At 42.9% G+C, this 15,127-nt stretch overlaps 1 protein-coding gene across 3 annotated transcripts in view; it reads right to left on the bottom strand.

The window, feature by feature from the left end:
• Positions 1 to 350: 350 nt before the first annotated feature.
• GRIA1 (glutamate ionotropic receptor AMPA type subunit 1) overlaps positions 351 to 15,127 on the bottom strand; it is a 308,770-nt gene continuing 293,993 nt past the window's right edge. For all 3 annotated transcript variants that reach the window (XM_025924488.2, XM_025924489.2, XM_086699721.1), the window contains 2 exons: positions 10,652 to 10,786; positions 351 to 3,005 (listed from right to left, as the gene is read on the bottom strand). In XM_025924488.2, the coding sequence (XP_025780273.1) occupies positions 2,805 to 3,005; positions 10,652 to 10,786 (336 nt within the window). In that variant the 3' untranslated portion in view covers positions 351 to 2,804. The remainder of the gene's footprint in view (positions 3,006 to 10,651; positions 10,787 to 15,127) is intronic.

Raw genomic sequence — 15,127 nt, 5'->3', positions numbered from 1 at the left:
ACTAGTTTAGCTGAAATGACTCATTTGAGCTGTTTGTGAATCAGGAATGGTGGTTACCATTAAAAATGTTCAGCAATAAGGAAATAACATAACCTTTAGAGCTTTGGCTTCAGAAATGGCACAAAAATGGAATGGACAAATATGAAAAGTAGATAATGGATCCACAGTGATTTAATTCTTGGTGATACTTTCATTTTATGCAAATACCAAAAGAAAAAAAAAACAAACCCTGGCTACTTGAAAGAAAAACAGGAACCAAAAAAATATTTAGTGTTTGATCAAGCAAAAATCCTTTCACACATCTGTCAAGAGAATTAAAACAAATATAGATGTTAAATAAAAGGCCCAGGTACCAAAGAGCAAAATTTAATGAAAGCCAGAACTGTTAAGTATGGATTCCTGTTGAGAAAAATGTCAATCTCTTTCAGAGTTTTCCCAGTACTCTATTTTTAAGAAAAGTGTAGTAAAAATACATAATACAAGTTAACTTTTTTCTTGCTTTTGTTTTCCCCTGTCACCCCTCTATTGATAAAAAGCATCTTCTGTGGAGTCTTGGACCCCCACACAGCATATACTCTCATTGTTAGCTTAGATGGTCTCTCCCTATCAGATCATGTTAGTGGTGAGCTCGGTGGCTGGAGAGGCATCTTACCAAAGGAAAAGGTCTTTGAAGCATGTTGATAGTAAGAGGGATATTTCTAACTCCTCTGAAATGCACTCCCTAATGACAGGTCATATCATATTCTGCAGTGGTAGGCTAAGGGCTGACAAAAATCTGGTGGGAGGACAGGGGATGGGGAGGACATCAGCTGGCAGTAGTGAGAAGTAAAAGATCCATCTTGAGGGTCCTGCTTCACGTACCATGCCCACATTGACACGTGAAAAGACTGAACAACACTTGAGTTGAAAGGGCATAGAGTTTGATTTGGGGATGGTTCTTTGCTACGGCTGATACTAGAAGAATGGGGGAGACATAGAGATGGTGGGTGTCCACTGAGAGAATCCACAGATGAAGCCAATCATGCTGCACCTACTTGTTGGTAGGCTCCCAAACCTTTAGTTTGTCAGTTGCTAATGATAACCCCTAGCAGAGAAGACTGGAGAGATGTAGGGGGTAAGGAAATAAGCCAGAACATGGTTATCAATAAAAGCTAAAGACACATGGCACGCACTGAATCATGCACCTAGGAGAGTGGCTGCTGGACAGCTGGAAGCCAATTGCACCAAGAATGAGAGTTGGGATCTCCAAGAAAGCTATGTACCAGGAACCCCCTTTCCAACTAAAGTTGCAGTCAGCCTGAGCCTCTCTCTATGTACCCTGTCACTTCTCTAAACTTGCTTTAGTTCAGCTTTATAGTCACAATCATGGGCATATTGAGTCTGGTCATTGGAATAATACATCCTCATTCTGTCTCAGCCAGGGGGAAGGTCAGCCTTCTTGCGTTAGAAGTTGGGGTCAGTGATCTTAAGGTCCCCAATGTCATTATCAACTTAATTCATCTCCTTGTTTTCCTTAAAGTAATTCAGCCTTGGGTATTTTACTTTCTAAAGTGGCCACATGCTGAAACAACATTTTTATATGGACATAAAAATCCAAGTTCTCCAGGTCAGCAAAACTCTAAGCTGACTTGGTCTTTTAATCCTAGGACAGTGCACACCATGGAAGGTTCTGTTGCTTGTGGGCTTCAATGATGCTTCCTCTTCCAAAATTCTTCCATCCTTTTTTTTTTTTTTTTTTTTTTGCATTCAGTTTGCATAGCATTTTCCCCCATATCAGAGGCTCCAAAGAGAGTCTACTCCACAGTGGGGTTCCTGCTCAGATGTCAAGCAAATGAAAAGTGACAATCATGGGCAATATCTCCCGGGCTGTCAGTTATTCCCAAGGCTGTACTTGGTTCAGGAGGCCAATTCATCCACCAGAGTGCCTTTGGGCTTGAGCATAGCAGAAAGACATACTGCTCAGTGCTGAGGCTGACTCTGTGAAGAAACCACCTAAGGTCTATGGGATGGCTGTTACGCATTAAAGGAAGCTCTCTCTGAGACTCCAGCAATAACTTTGTGAGTCCTCCTCTGACTGCACACCTGCCTTTGTCCTCTCCACCACCCTTGGTCTGAATTGCTTTTTGCACATGTTCTCAGCTACATCAGTGTCTAGGAGGTGCCCTTCCTGGGGAAGGCAGTCCACTTCTCCAACAACATCCATCCTCATCCATGTCTTGGGGTCGAGAAATGGAGGGTAACTTAGAGAGCTCCCATAGCGAATTAGTTTGAAGGTTGCCTTTTTCCTTTTGCTTGCTTGTAAAGTGGAGCGAATCTTTAATCTCCAATCTGAAAACTGAAGAGACATGGGTAGGGAGTTGGGAATAAGAAGCCAGGAGGAGGAAGGGGTCTAACAGAACCTTCAAACCATGGATATTAGTAAGAAAGAAAATCTTGCACACACTAAGACACATTAACAAATGAATTAAAAGAAAACAGTACAGTTTCCTCATTAATGTTCCTATGACTCCATTTTCAGAGACACAGGCTCTGTTCAACAGGGTTATTCTCCCCTTATTGCGGTGCAGTGTTATTTATCATCCTCACATAGCAAACGGAAAAGGGTGAAAGAACATCAAAAAAGGAAAAGGGACGGCAAAATGATTTTTCAATTCTTCAGGAAAATCTGGTGAATCATCTGATCCTTGTGGTCATGGTGGTTGGTGGCGGTTGCGTTTCAATTTTACTGTTTTTGGCACTGAAGGGCTTGGTATGGAATTGGGGGAGCTTGAGCTTGCTCCCCAAGGGGTCTCCATCTGCTCCAGTTACAATCCTGTGGCTCCCAAGGGCATCCCTGAACTGTGGCTCATGCAGGGAATCGACTGCATGGACTTGGGGAAGTCATGGCTGACCACCCGGCCGTTTTCTCCACTGCCGCCACCGCTGGTTCCTGCCCCACTGTTTCGCGGGAGTGTTGATGTCCGTATGGCTTCATTGATGGATTGCTGTGGGATCAAACAGAAACCCTTTTCAGGAGGACCGGGGGTTCTTCCCCAGGTCCTTGGCAGTGACTGGTAAGGAGAATGAGTCAAAGCTGGACTTAAAATCTCACTCCACTTCTCCTCCCCACCCAACCCCTTTCCTTATCTGGAATGCTAACCTTGGCTTCCCATGAACTCACAAAACAGCTGTGTGGCTCTGGACAAGTCTGATCTCATCTCTGGACCTCCTGTTCTCTCTGTGTAATGAGGTGTGTTAGACTGGGTGGTCACTAAGATCCTTTCTAGTTTTTATATTCTGTGATTTCTAAAGATAGAAGTATTCCATGGTAGTATTAATGGTAATAAATGTAGCAACATGATCAAGTGGAAAAGCTCTAGAAAGGGGTTTGGGAAACTTGGGATTTTAGTTCTGGTTCTGACATCAACTAGTTGTATGACCTTGTGCATATCTCCTTACCTCTCTAAACCTTTAAAATCTCCATGTTTGTAAAATGTGATAATCTATGCACCTGCAGACTTTTGTTAGCAAGAATGGTGCTACTGCGTGAAAAATGATTTGAAATGTTAAAAAAAAAAAAAAAGAAGTATGTTACTGCTGAGTTAAAATTTAAAACTACCTCTGATTTGATTTAGGAAAAATTCTTTCCTGCCTCTAGTAGTATGTGTTATGGGAATATAGGACTTGTTTGAATAATAGTAAAAATGTAATTGGAAAGACGCATGTGCTAAAGAAAATGAGAATGCGTTCCAAAGATCATTATCTGAAGGTCAGCTTCTTCCCAACAGCACATATAACCTGACTTCTAGACTGACACATCAGTTCATTGCTATTAAGCTTGTGATTTCCAAAATATTAGACTTCTAGATATGAAAAGGACTCCGGTGATCCCCTAAGGGTCAGATGAGTGAGGTAGAATGTTCAAGACCACAACCTGGAATTAGAACCATATCTTATTAGATAAGAAGAAAGGTTCTGTTCTGAGTTCCTTTGGAGAAAGAAGCTTCATGACATGAAATCCAAACCTGTCTCTCTTCTTGTCACTTTTAATTTCCTATTAAGAGATACTCATAGAATTTTTGAGGTGGGGGTTGATTTCTTGGGAATCATATATAGGAGAATTGTCTATGAGTTGAGAGGTGTCTGAGACCAATTGTACCAATCCTTCAATTCTGTTCTCACCTCCTTCTTGAAGCCATCCTAGACTGTACCATCAAGTGTTTGCCCCCTTCAGCCTAGTACTCCTACATTACACATGCTTTTGTAATGGTTCTGCTTCAGGTTTGTGGGTTTTCTCTTCTTTAAGAGAGCTGTCTGGAGGAGGGCAGGGTTCATTTTTCCCCCAGTCTATAGCTGTCTCCCATAGTACCCAGCATGTAGTTAGATGCTGAATAGATATCCTTAAATTTGTGTAAAAAAAAAAACAAAAACAAAATCCAACCACCTAGAACCCTTCTCAACAAGTTTATGAATTTTCTTCTCTGCATATTTCCATGATCCTAGTGATCAGAGAAGTCAGTCACTCTCTGGTGGCCAGATAGACATAAACAGCAGTTTGACCTAATTCTTATTCTTTGTACTATACTATGCTGGAAGTATTATTACTAGCAATTCTGACAGTGTTTTTTTTAAGAGTTCTTTTTAAAATCCCTGATTCAGACAGATTTGCCCCAAAGGATGCTCTACCCACACTGGTTCTGCCTCCTCCTCAAGCCTCCGGACTTGATTTATTTATATTCTGCCTTGATTGTCCTCCACTCAAGAGGAAATGTGCCCTGGATTGCATTCTTCTAAGTGAAGGCCAAATAAAAACTACTGTGATGCTCTATGGGTGAAATGTGAAAAGAAAACCCAAGGAATTAATGGTTATTTATTCTCACTTATGCTTATTTGTGTGTTTGGGAATGAGGAAACATTCTATTGATTAACTTGGGATGTTTATCTTTTATGATTTTTCTCTACCACATCCCTTTAATTAAAAAATAAAGTTTAAAGTTCACACAGATAATCCTGGGCTTTGTTTCTAAAAAAGTCTCACATATTCCCATAATATTCTATTGAAGTTGGTGATACTTGATGACTTTATCTTAAAGGAGAAGATTGGTGGCATAGTAAATATTGGTGCCGATCAAAGTCTGAGATAGCTAGGCATGTAGCTAAAACCCTCCATGTTCACACCACTCAGAAATGGTTTTCTTGGAAGTTAAGGGCTTCTCCAAGGTCAATAACTCCATAATCCTACTGACAGTGAGTGCTACCTGCTTACCGGCTTCTTTTCTAAGACACTTATGGGATCTCAGGAGAACAGATGAATGGAGTCAAAACTTTGGAGTGGAAAGCAATACTACAAATGACTAGATCATTAGTTCTCAAATTTGACTGCACAATGGAGTTATCTGGGGAGTTTTCGGGGGAAAAGCACTGATGCCTCAGATATACCGTCAAAGATGTTGACTTACTAGGTGTGATGCATGGCCTGGACATCTGGGCTTTTAAAAACTCCTCAGGTGATTCTAATGTGCAAGCAAGGTTGAAATACACACATCTAGTTTATATCCTTCACTTTATAGAGAAAGTGAGGACTTCGGACCAACTGACTTAAGGTTGTAGTTATCTGTCACCTAGTGTCAAAGTGGATGACCTTCTAATTGTACCCTCTGTAGCTAGGCTATCATAAGCTGATGTCCTTCTTCCCCTTGCCTCTAGGAAATGAAGTTCTCCCTCGTCCATCCTTGACATACCAGCCATTCTTAAAGTTCATCCTTACAGTTGTTTTTGAAGCTGATACCCAGGGAGAAAAGTGTGAGTTAAAAGTCCAAACTCCAGCACCCCCAGGTTAACTCTTGAGAGACTCATTTCTCTAACAGTGTTTACATCCAAACTCCCCAGCCACTTGCTTTTCTAAGAAAAGTCTTCCCAGACTCTGCACATCCTAGAACATCCTAATAAAAGCTCAAACCTCAGTGATGACCTCCTACTAGCATGTGTGCTAAGAGCCAGAGTGACTGCCTGCTGTGGAGGACACACCCCTGTGTTACCAAGTCTCTCAGCTGCTTGATAATTCTAGGCAAACATGTAAAGCTTCAGCTGCTGTGGCTTAAATACAGTTCATGTCAGTATTGCCACATACAATTGTTTTCCACAGGGAGAAATATGGGCAATAATACAGACCCTGGTTGTCTTTAATGTCAGTGAAGGACTCAGTTTTGGTCTGTTTCTCCAGGCAGAGGAAAGGGGATCTGAGACTTCAATCTGGAGCGTGTCTTAGGTTATGTATCTTTGCAACTATATGACCACTTAAATCTTACTCAAATGGTGTGGTTGTCAGAAGTCCCTTTCTGAGTCCCCACTTCTCATGTGTTCTCTTCTTCCTGAAGTCTTCTTATGCTCTGGTGAGCGTGGACTTCTTCCTATTTCTGGGCATAAGTTCTAATCTTTGGGTGTCTCACACATGGGCATCCTTTGCAGGCAATGCCTTTCCCCTGGTTAATTCCTTCCATACTTCAAGTCTGCTAGATACCAGTTTCTCAGGAGAACCTCTCTGATCTGTCCCAGCCCTCATTCCCTCAACAGGACTTGACAGTCCAGCATTTTTCTTCAAACACTCACTGAACATGTAAGTATCTATTTACTTTCTGTCTTCCCATCATACTTGTAGCTTCTTGAGAACAGAAGCTATGTCTGTTTTGTTCCTGGGTATGTCCCCAGTGCTGAGCAATGCCTCATACAGTGGTGCTCAGTATGTCTTTGTGGAAGGAATGCCTCCAGGATGATTTCCCACTGTCCTGTGACACCTATTGTGTGTCTTGTTCCTATGACATATCAAAAAGGAAAGGGGTTCGACAACACGCAAGCAATAGATTACTAATCATGGATGGCCTCAACAACTACCTCAGGAAAACCTAAGGATAGGGCTGCATCTTATTTGTCTATGTACTGTGGCTGCCACTTGAGGACACACATGGTAGGTACTCAGAATGATCTTTTCCTGCATTGGAAGTCTAATTCCTGTTTTTCCAGCTCCTAGCTTGTGTGACCTTACTAGGAAAACTACTTAAGCTTCTTTGAATACCTATTTCTTCATCTGAAGAATTGTAAGCACAACACATTACAGGGTTAATGAAAATGTATATAAAGTACTTTGAACATGGAAGTTACTAAAAGATGTCATCTTCCCTTCTTTTCTTCTTCTTCCCTTTTCTACCCCCCTTCCTTTTCTTCTTATCTCTTCTTTGCACAGTGGGGAAAGGCTCTTTGACCATGGTTGAGAAATTGGGGGTTGGCCCTAAACTATGTTTAGGGGCTCAAGATCTTAAAAGTTGGCCAAACACAGTGATCAAGGAAAGGAACAGGAAGGAAGTTTCTCACCAATGGCCTGTGACACTGTTAACATGTCTGTAAAGAGCTAACTGCCTCTGGGGAAGGCTAATTACAGAATAATAAAGAAAACTATCAAGTTGTGAACTCATCTGAGAGGCAGGTTGATAGTGTTCTACTTTTCTCCTTTGGATAAGAGAGAAGTTGGTGGGGCTTCAGAACTGAAGGGCTGGGTTGATTAAGAAAGACAGTAAAAGTATCTTCTCTGCAGTTGGAAGATTAAAACATCTATTAGGAACCTTGATGAGTTGGGCAGAAGTTGTGTTGAACAATGGAATTAATTATAAAATATTGTGGTGAAAGATCCTGATGAATGAGTCTAAGAGATCCTAATGTTGGCTTCTGAGAAATTTGACATCTTTGTAAAGGAAAGGGTGCGAATGTCCCCCAACAAGTTATGGCATGACTCAGTGGCCTCTTCTAAGGATTCTTGTCTTAACCTGAATGTTGTGATTTCAGTGGTGAAAGCCAACTGTCTAGTTTTAAGAGGATCCCCGTCTTTAACCACCCTGGTACCGTTACCTGGCACTGACCATGATTATTGGGACACGGTAATCCCATGGGAAGGGTCAGAGGTCCAAGAAGTTCCTGCTTGATGGATGCCTGCTCTCATGTGATTTTATGAACACAAACAGATGGGGCCAGAACCACCTTGGACGATGATGTTTGTGCTTCCAGCCTGGGTGGTTTTGATGGTCGTATTTGTTTACCCAAATAGCAGCTCTCCCCCATGCATCACTTCATCCTTCAAGAGTTTTTCTCTTCTGGGGACAAGTCTACATAATTTTACTGATAATTATCCTATGTGTGTGGAATGTCCAAAGAGAAATTAGACATACTTCTTACCTTAAAGAACTCACAATCTACATAGCTCAAAAAACCTAGGACACGTAAGTAGGGGCAGTAAAAGGAAAGTCTTAAAAAGACTGTAGCTGATCACTAATGGGAAAAATAATTATTATTATAAATAGTAGTTATCAGTGTGAGTATTGTTATTTATTGAGAGCTTATTATGACCCAGGAATTTTGACAATCCCTTTATGTCCATTTATCACACAATGCTCACAATAATTTTATGAGATATGTCCTACCACTAGCCCCATTCTATAGAAAATGAGGATCAGAAAGCTACTGGAGCTTGTCCCAGATGACACAGTTGGCAAATAGAGCAGGCAGAATCTATGCTCAGACAGTCTCTAGAGCCTGTGCTTTAGGCCACCACACTGCACTGTGCTTTCGGGGACCAGTGAGAAGGAGATCCTGCGATATGTAGCAGGCCAATCTTGAACCCTTGGTTTGGGTCATAGTTCACATGGAAGGTTTTGGGGTGTTATAAAGGTTGTAGTTCACCTAGCTTTTTTTCTGTTCTCCTCTGCCTCCAGAGTGGGCTTTCCTCACTTTGGAGAATTTTTGGGCTTATGTTTGGGTGGAATAGGCAAAGAAATCTTTGTTTAGGTTCTAGGAGACCTTATTGTGCTTGTCAAGCTCTTTGGAGGTCTACCCTGGGTTTAAGGTCTGAGGCCCATGCTTTTGCTCTGCTTTGTCCTTTCTGAGAAGACCTGGTGTGGGTGAGCTGGTTAAGGGTAGGAATGAGGTGTTCCTAGGTCCGCTGGCTAAATACCATCATACTACCATCCCTTAATTGTTCCTTGTTATTGTATCTTGGTTACATTGCCTTTTAAATGGGCCCTATGGGCAGAAGATGGGGAGAGAGATTAGCCTGCATTAAGGCACATGGGTGGGAAGCACAAGGTGGGTGGCTAGAGTACGGAGTATGTAAGAGCAGATTGCTTGGGAGGGGAAAGTAGGCTGGAACCATGATGTGGAAATGCTGAATGCCAGGACAGAAGGTCTGAATGCCAGGACAGAAGGCCCTCCTCCTCCAACTCCCACTCTCTGTGTACAGAACTGAATACAGAGTTTCCAAACAGGGGAAGCAAATGTCCAGCAATGTCTTCTCCAAGAGCGACCCTGGAGATATGTGTAGGGCTGTTGCCCCAAGGCTGAGAGTGGCTAGGCAAGAGGCTATGGTCGTGATTCAACAGTGGGTATATACTGAGGTTATATAGGCTTCTCAGGTCACATTCTAGGAGAGCAAATCCTACCAATGAATCTTCTTAGTCTGGTCAAACCAACGTAACAGCCTAGGGTACATTGCTCAGTGACTGCATTTCCCTCCACTTTTGTTGGTCTGAATCCCACTTGTCCTTCCTCTTAATTTTTGCCTCTTCCTGGAAGCCTTCTTTAATTTATGCCTCCTCTGTATTCCTATAGGCCTTCCTATCTATAAGTTGCTTCACTGAGTAATTTTGCTGTGCAATTTTTTGTTGTTGAAGGTCACAGATTGTATCTCCAACCTCTGTGTCTCATTATGATATCTTGTTCATGGTGTTGCCTACATAATTAACACTTGCATGAATATTTTCTTATTGAAGCCAAATCATGAAATGTGAGGGGTCTTGAAGGTTATTTAATCCAAACTCCCTTTGAGTATTTGAACCTATATCCTCCCCCAGAGTTACTTGGCCTCTACTTGTATGCCTCCAGTGATGGGAGGCTTGCTACTTATTGGGATAGTCCATTTCTTTTCCCAGTAGCTCTGAAAGAACATTAGATCTCACTGTGTTAACCTCTGTTCTCCATAGCTTTTAGTAATTAGTTCGTATTGTATACTTTGGGACCCCACAGAACTCGTCTATTTTTTTTCCCACCTGCAAAGTCTTCACGTTTTTATAGACAGCTCTCATATCCTCCACAATTCTCTTTTCCGGCTATTTGCCTTCAGCAAATATGGTCATCTAGCTAACTTGCTGCTCTTCTGTGCATGATTCTCTTTGCCAAAGTCCATCTCACAGTAGAGTAACTAAGAAAAGACCTAACTCACCAAGCATGGCAAGATTATCTATCTTACAGAGGGTAGACACCCTCTCCTGTATTTTGAGAGCTACACTTCTGTTAATGAAAACTCAGAGAGAATCTACTTTTGAAGCAACCACTCTTGCCTCACATTGTGTTGACTGTCCACTTAAACTCCTAACTTTTAGTCTCACCACCCCATCTCTGGCTGGTACAGTTGTTTCCCAGGCCTTATGTTGACCCTGACACATCCCATCTACCTTCCTTTCTCATAGCTGTCTCCTTTCCCATCACCTTTCCCATCGGAGCTTTCTGGGCCCCTGCCCAGAGCTAACTTCAACCTTGTTTCACTCTCCACCCTTTCTAGCACAGACACTCCCAGGAAACCCAGCTGTATCACAAAACAGGGTAGGAAAAAGGCCTGGGAAGACGATGCCACCTTCATCCGCTTGGATTCGCTACGGGATTTGTAGCAGAACTCGATTAAGGCAACCAGCATGGCTAGTCCAAGTCCTCCAATCAGGATGTAGAACACGCCTGCCACATTGCTGAGGCTCAGAGCACTTGTCTTGTCCTAGGAAGGGGAGGAGGGAAGGGGGCAGGGGGAAGAGTAAAGTGAGCCAAAAGGCTAGAGACCATCCAAGCAACAGCATTTTTACACACATACACTCAACCCCATCACCCTTTTTAACATTCAAAATAGTCGGAGAGGCTTTTTATTCATTGATAGAGTGCTAAATATTCCTAGGAAAAAGGTGTGTGTGTGTGTGTGTGTGTGTGTGTGACAATATCCCAAAGCATCCCTGATTATATTTAATTTATAATTACGTTTCCCTCCCTCCTTCCTCCACAATGCCTGTTCTGGGGCAAGAGGCACCACAAGAAATTCAGGCAGCTTCTACCAAAATCTGCATCCTTGAGCTTACCCTATTCTTTCAGAGAATGTGTGCCTCCCTTTCTAGTTCAGTTCCTGTCCCCCACCTCTCTGTTGTGCAAAGCATCGGCCTTGCTTATTGTTTATGTCTCTGAGTGTTTTTCTGAGTTGGCACTTAAAGTGAACTTTTCCCTAGATGTACGTTTAATTTCAATTTAATAAGAGAGTTATTGTACACATAATAAAGACCAATCAATGTGTACTTTTACTGATCTGAGTCTCAATCTAGGGAAAAAAGAAAACGGGGGGGGGGTCTTAGAATAGTAAAAAGGCACTTGGATAGAAAAAGGGCTCTATTAAATCCTAGTAATTATGTTTAATTGGTGTCATTTTTCTGTTGGAGGTGCTTGCTAAAAGACATCGTAGGCAGACTCAGGTAGCTGAATTTAGAAATCTCTGGTGCCTACAGTAAAAGATCTTACACTGGTTCTGGATGAACAAAGTCATGGAACAGACTAATTCCCAGGGCTGGGGGATAAGTACCCATGTCCAGTAGTGGGTAGACAGAGCTCACTTTGTGGGGCCTGAGAAAGGCCATCAGTGTGGTGAGACTGTCCCTGCATTCTGTCACCTCCAGTCAGGTTCAAACTGTCGGACTGAGGAAACTGGTGGTCAGGGTGAGAGTTATAGCTCAGAGAGAGGCGGAAAGTGCTCAGTCAAAATTTTGACACAGGCAAGTGAATGTCTTTAAATCTTCAAAGAATAATCATTCTTAGAGTCATGGTGGCTCTAACATCTTCGTTTATATTGTTTGCTCGTGTACAACAAGTTTCTCATTGAATTAAAATGAAATGCACACTTCAGCTGGCACAGGTACACACCATGGTTGGTTAGTTGGTAACAATGGATAGGATATAGCTTTTATGTCTCTGTATGTATTCTTTTTCAGGTGAGGATGGAGGCAAGCCAAACAAAAGGTGAACTGTCTTGCCCTAGGGACTCCTTGGACATCTGCCTATTAAGATGTGGACGTGTGGAAAGGAGTTTGCTATGGACTAAGTCAGTGGGCTCTGCCCTAGTTCCACTTGGTGCATTGTACAGGATTCAGCAGGGCTGAGCTTGGGGACTGCAGCTGGCAAATAGGAGCATGCCTTCCCTCCCCAGAAGCAGCACTAGCTAGCAGAGCTGTAGGATTATCTAAAGCACACCCCTTTGGTGGCTTCCTGTATTGCTAAAGCAGATGGCTCTTGAATATGGGTTACACTTGGCAAGGCATATTCTGGCTGTGGAAGCAGTGGAAATGATTCTTCCAAAGGGTAGAATTTCTCCTGCTCTGGTATAATGGCCTGATAAGGGATATGCCCAAAATGCTTGGTTCAAGAGTTGGCTAGACAAGTAAATCCCCACTTGGTGTGGTTTTTCAGAACACTCAAAATGTCTCCCTGTTTGTCATTCAGGAGGTCTGTAATTCTGTTTCAGAGACCAGGATTTATGGTCAGTAGAAGTTCCTATAAAACTCGTCTGTGTGGGGGGAAAATTTTTTTTTTTAAAAACCAAACCAACTTTTCTGTATAGATGGGGCTAGGGGTAAGGTGGGGAGGCATGTTAATGTGTCATCAGTTCACACCTTAGAAAAGAGTGGTTGACAGTGATGCTCAGAGGGAGTGGATGAGGAACAGGCCTGGGGGAAGGTGGTGCGCAGGAAGCTGGGAGGAAAGAAAGAAGTCCTGTTGGCTTCACATGCTAATCAGCCTTTCAATAGCTGAAGTGCACCTTGCCTCCTTGGCCACCAACACTTTGTGTTTTCTTCCTCATGGTCTTTTCAAGTTCACCTTGGTTGACGATTGTCTTCAAGGATAAGGGAGTAGTGGGCATCCTTTTTTTTTTTTTTTTTTTTTTTTGGTCACTCTCTTCAAGAAACCCTAAGAGGGCATCTACCTCCTTGGCCATAGAGGGTGGGGTGTCTATTTCTGGTATACCTGGGAAGGAAGCAGGATGAGATCTTCATATGAAAGTAGGGATAAAGGGCATATTGATGTAATGGCAGAAGAAGAAACATTCAGTGGCTGAGCACTTGACTATGTCTGGAGGTGGAGAGCATCTTTCACTTCTGAAGGAGGTCTCTGGCCTACAGAGACCGCAATGTGTGTTGGAGGACACATCCCATACAAACAGAGAGGGTAGCCACATGGTATGGGGAGTTCCACCTCTTGCAGGACAGACAGTGCCACTCATCCCCTTCTTATGTCAACACAGGGGGTGAGGGAAAGACTTCTGGAATCAAGGGGGCACCCGGGACCTTTCCCTACCTGTATTAGGAAGCAAACTTAGATGTAGCACGACTGTCTAATCTGGCATAATGTGATAGGGTGTGGAATGAAAGGCTGGTGTTGCTATTTTCTTAGCTCGCAAAGTTGGGGAGTTAACATTTAGCCAAGGTTTTATGATATCCCTTATGTGTACCATTTGCTTTTTGATCACACCAACTTTAGTTCTTTCAAAGGAGGCCCGAGGCCACGGTCTTCTGTTCAGTTGCCTTTAATGACTCTCTTTGACTCACTCTGGGAATATTATGGGATATCCAGGAGCAGGGTTAAAAATCCACTTTTAATCAGACCAGAGCTCTGATTCCTCCATACAAGAGGATGTGTTTCTTCATGGACTTATGTATGAACAGCTGTGTTCATGTTTCCTGGGAAAGCTACAAGCTTCCCAGATATGACCAGGGAGAGAGAAAAGCTAGAACCTGAGTCTTTTGAGCACCCTTCTGGGGGACTCCATTCTCCTCCCATCCCATAGCAGCTGTACTCCCAAAAGCCAGGCAGCTTGTTGGTGGGAGTGAAAAAGTCACAACTTGTCTTCTGCCAGGAGGGAGGGAAGAGAGTGACAGCACTGAGAAGAATGACAGGTGAAAAGAAAACCCCAAAAAATCCATCTTTCAGAATTGTTGGGCTTGTTGTCATGGTGATGAGCACCCCCCCTTCATCCATCCCCCTTAACCTGTTGTCTTGAATTGTCGCCTCCCTCATGTGGAAGGGAGAGGTTTTAATTTTCACATTTTTTCTTGCTCTTCCCACATAATGGGGGACTGTCCCAGACTCCCTCTGTGTTTCTGAGCCAACATCCCGTCCAAGAATATGGGGCTGGCTTAAGTCTTCATGAAGAGGTTTGAGCCAGGCCTGAGCAAGAGGGACTTGAAGCTTTTTTTTAATGGCTTAAGTAGAAAGTTCCAAGGAGAAGCCAAAGCCTTTGGCCATAGGACCATTCCCTCCCATAGAGACTGGTGGTGCCCATCATCCAAGGCCTGCTAAGTCTGGACCAAGCCTTCAGGTTTCTCCAACTGCTTCTTATCTTCCTGTTAAGAGTGTGAACTCCTATAAAGCAAAGCCTCCAGCTCCTGCTCTTCTTTCCATTCCATAGGAATTCCACACATTTTCTGATGTCTGTACATTTGGACTTTTAGGGGCTGCCTTCAATTGTTTCACATGCTGCATGTGTGACCTGACTTGCCTTTCAGGGTCTAGAGAGAAGTCCAACCCATTTCCTACCTATTAGCCTTCCTGCTATAATAGGCTTTCATTTGTGCTTTTCCAGAACTTGGATTTTTAGCCCATGAGCCATTTTCCCGAGTGGTTGATTATTTCCTAGGAATAGAGACTCAGTAGTTGGCTAGGCTCACTTACTAGCTAGGACCAAAGTGAGGAAGCTACGGGGAGGTGGATTTGATTCAACTAAGGAAGATCTTTTGATTCAGTAGAGCTGTCCAAATGTGGAATGTTTTGCCATGGATGGTGGTGAGTACGCCAAACATAGATGCATTCAGGAAAAAACTGATGGGGTCATCTAAGGGATTCGAGCACTAGATAGTTAGATGAAGTGACCTTTGACACTCACCCCAACCCCAAGAGATTTGGGGCATCTGAGGAGTTCCTAGAGGGCCTGAGATCATTGAGCCTCTTATAAATTCTCCCTAGAGACTAACTTCTTTAGGGGATGCAAAAAAGGAACTCACGTTAATTGGCAACTTCTGCTGTTTCCATT

Source organism: Puma concolor, chromosome A1 (genome assembly GCF_028749965.1).
Source record: "Puma concolor isolate L17-30 chromosome A1, mPumCon1.1.hap2, whole genome shotgun sequence".
Lineage (NCBI taxonomy): Eukaryota > Metazoa > Chordata > Mammalia > Carnivora > Felidae > Puma > Puma concolor.
This window is presented reverse-complemented; position numbering and strand designations above follow the sequence as displayed.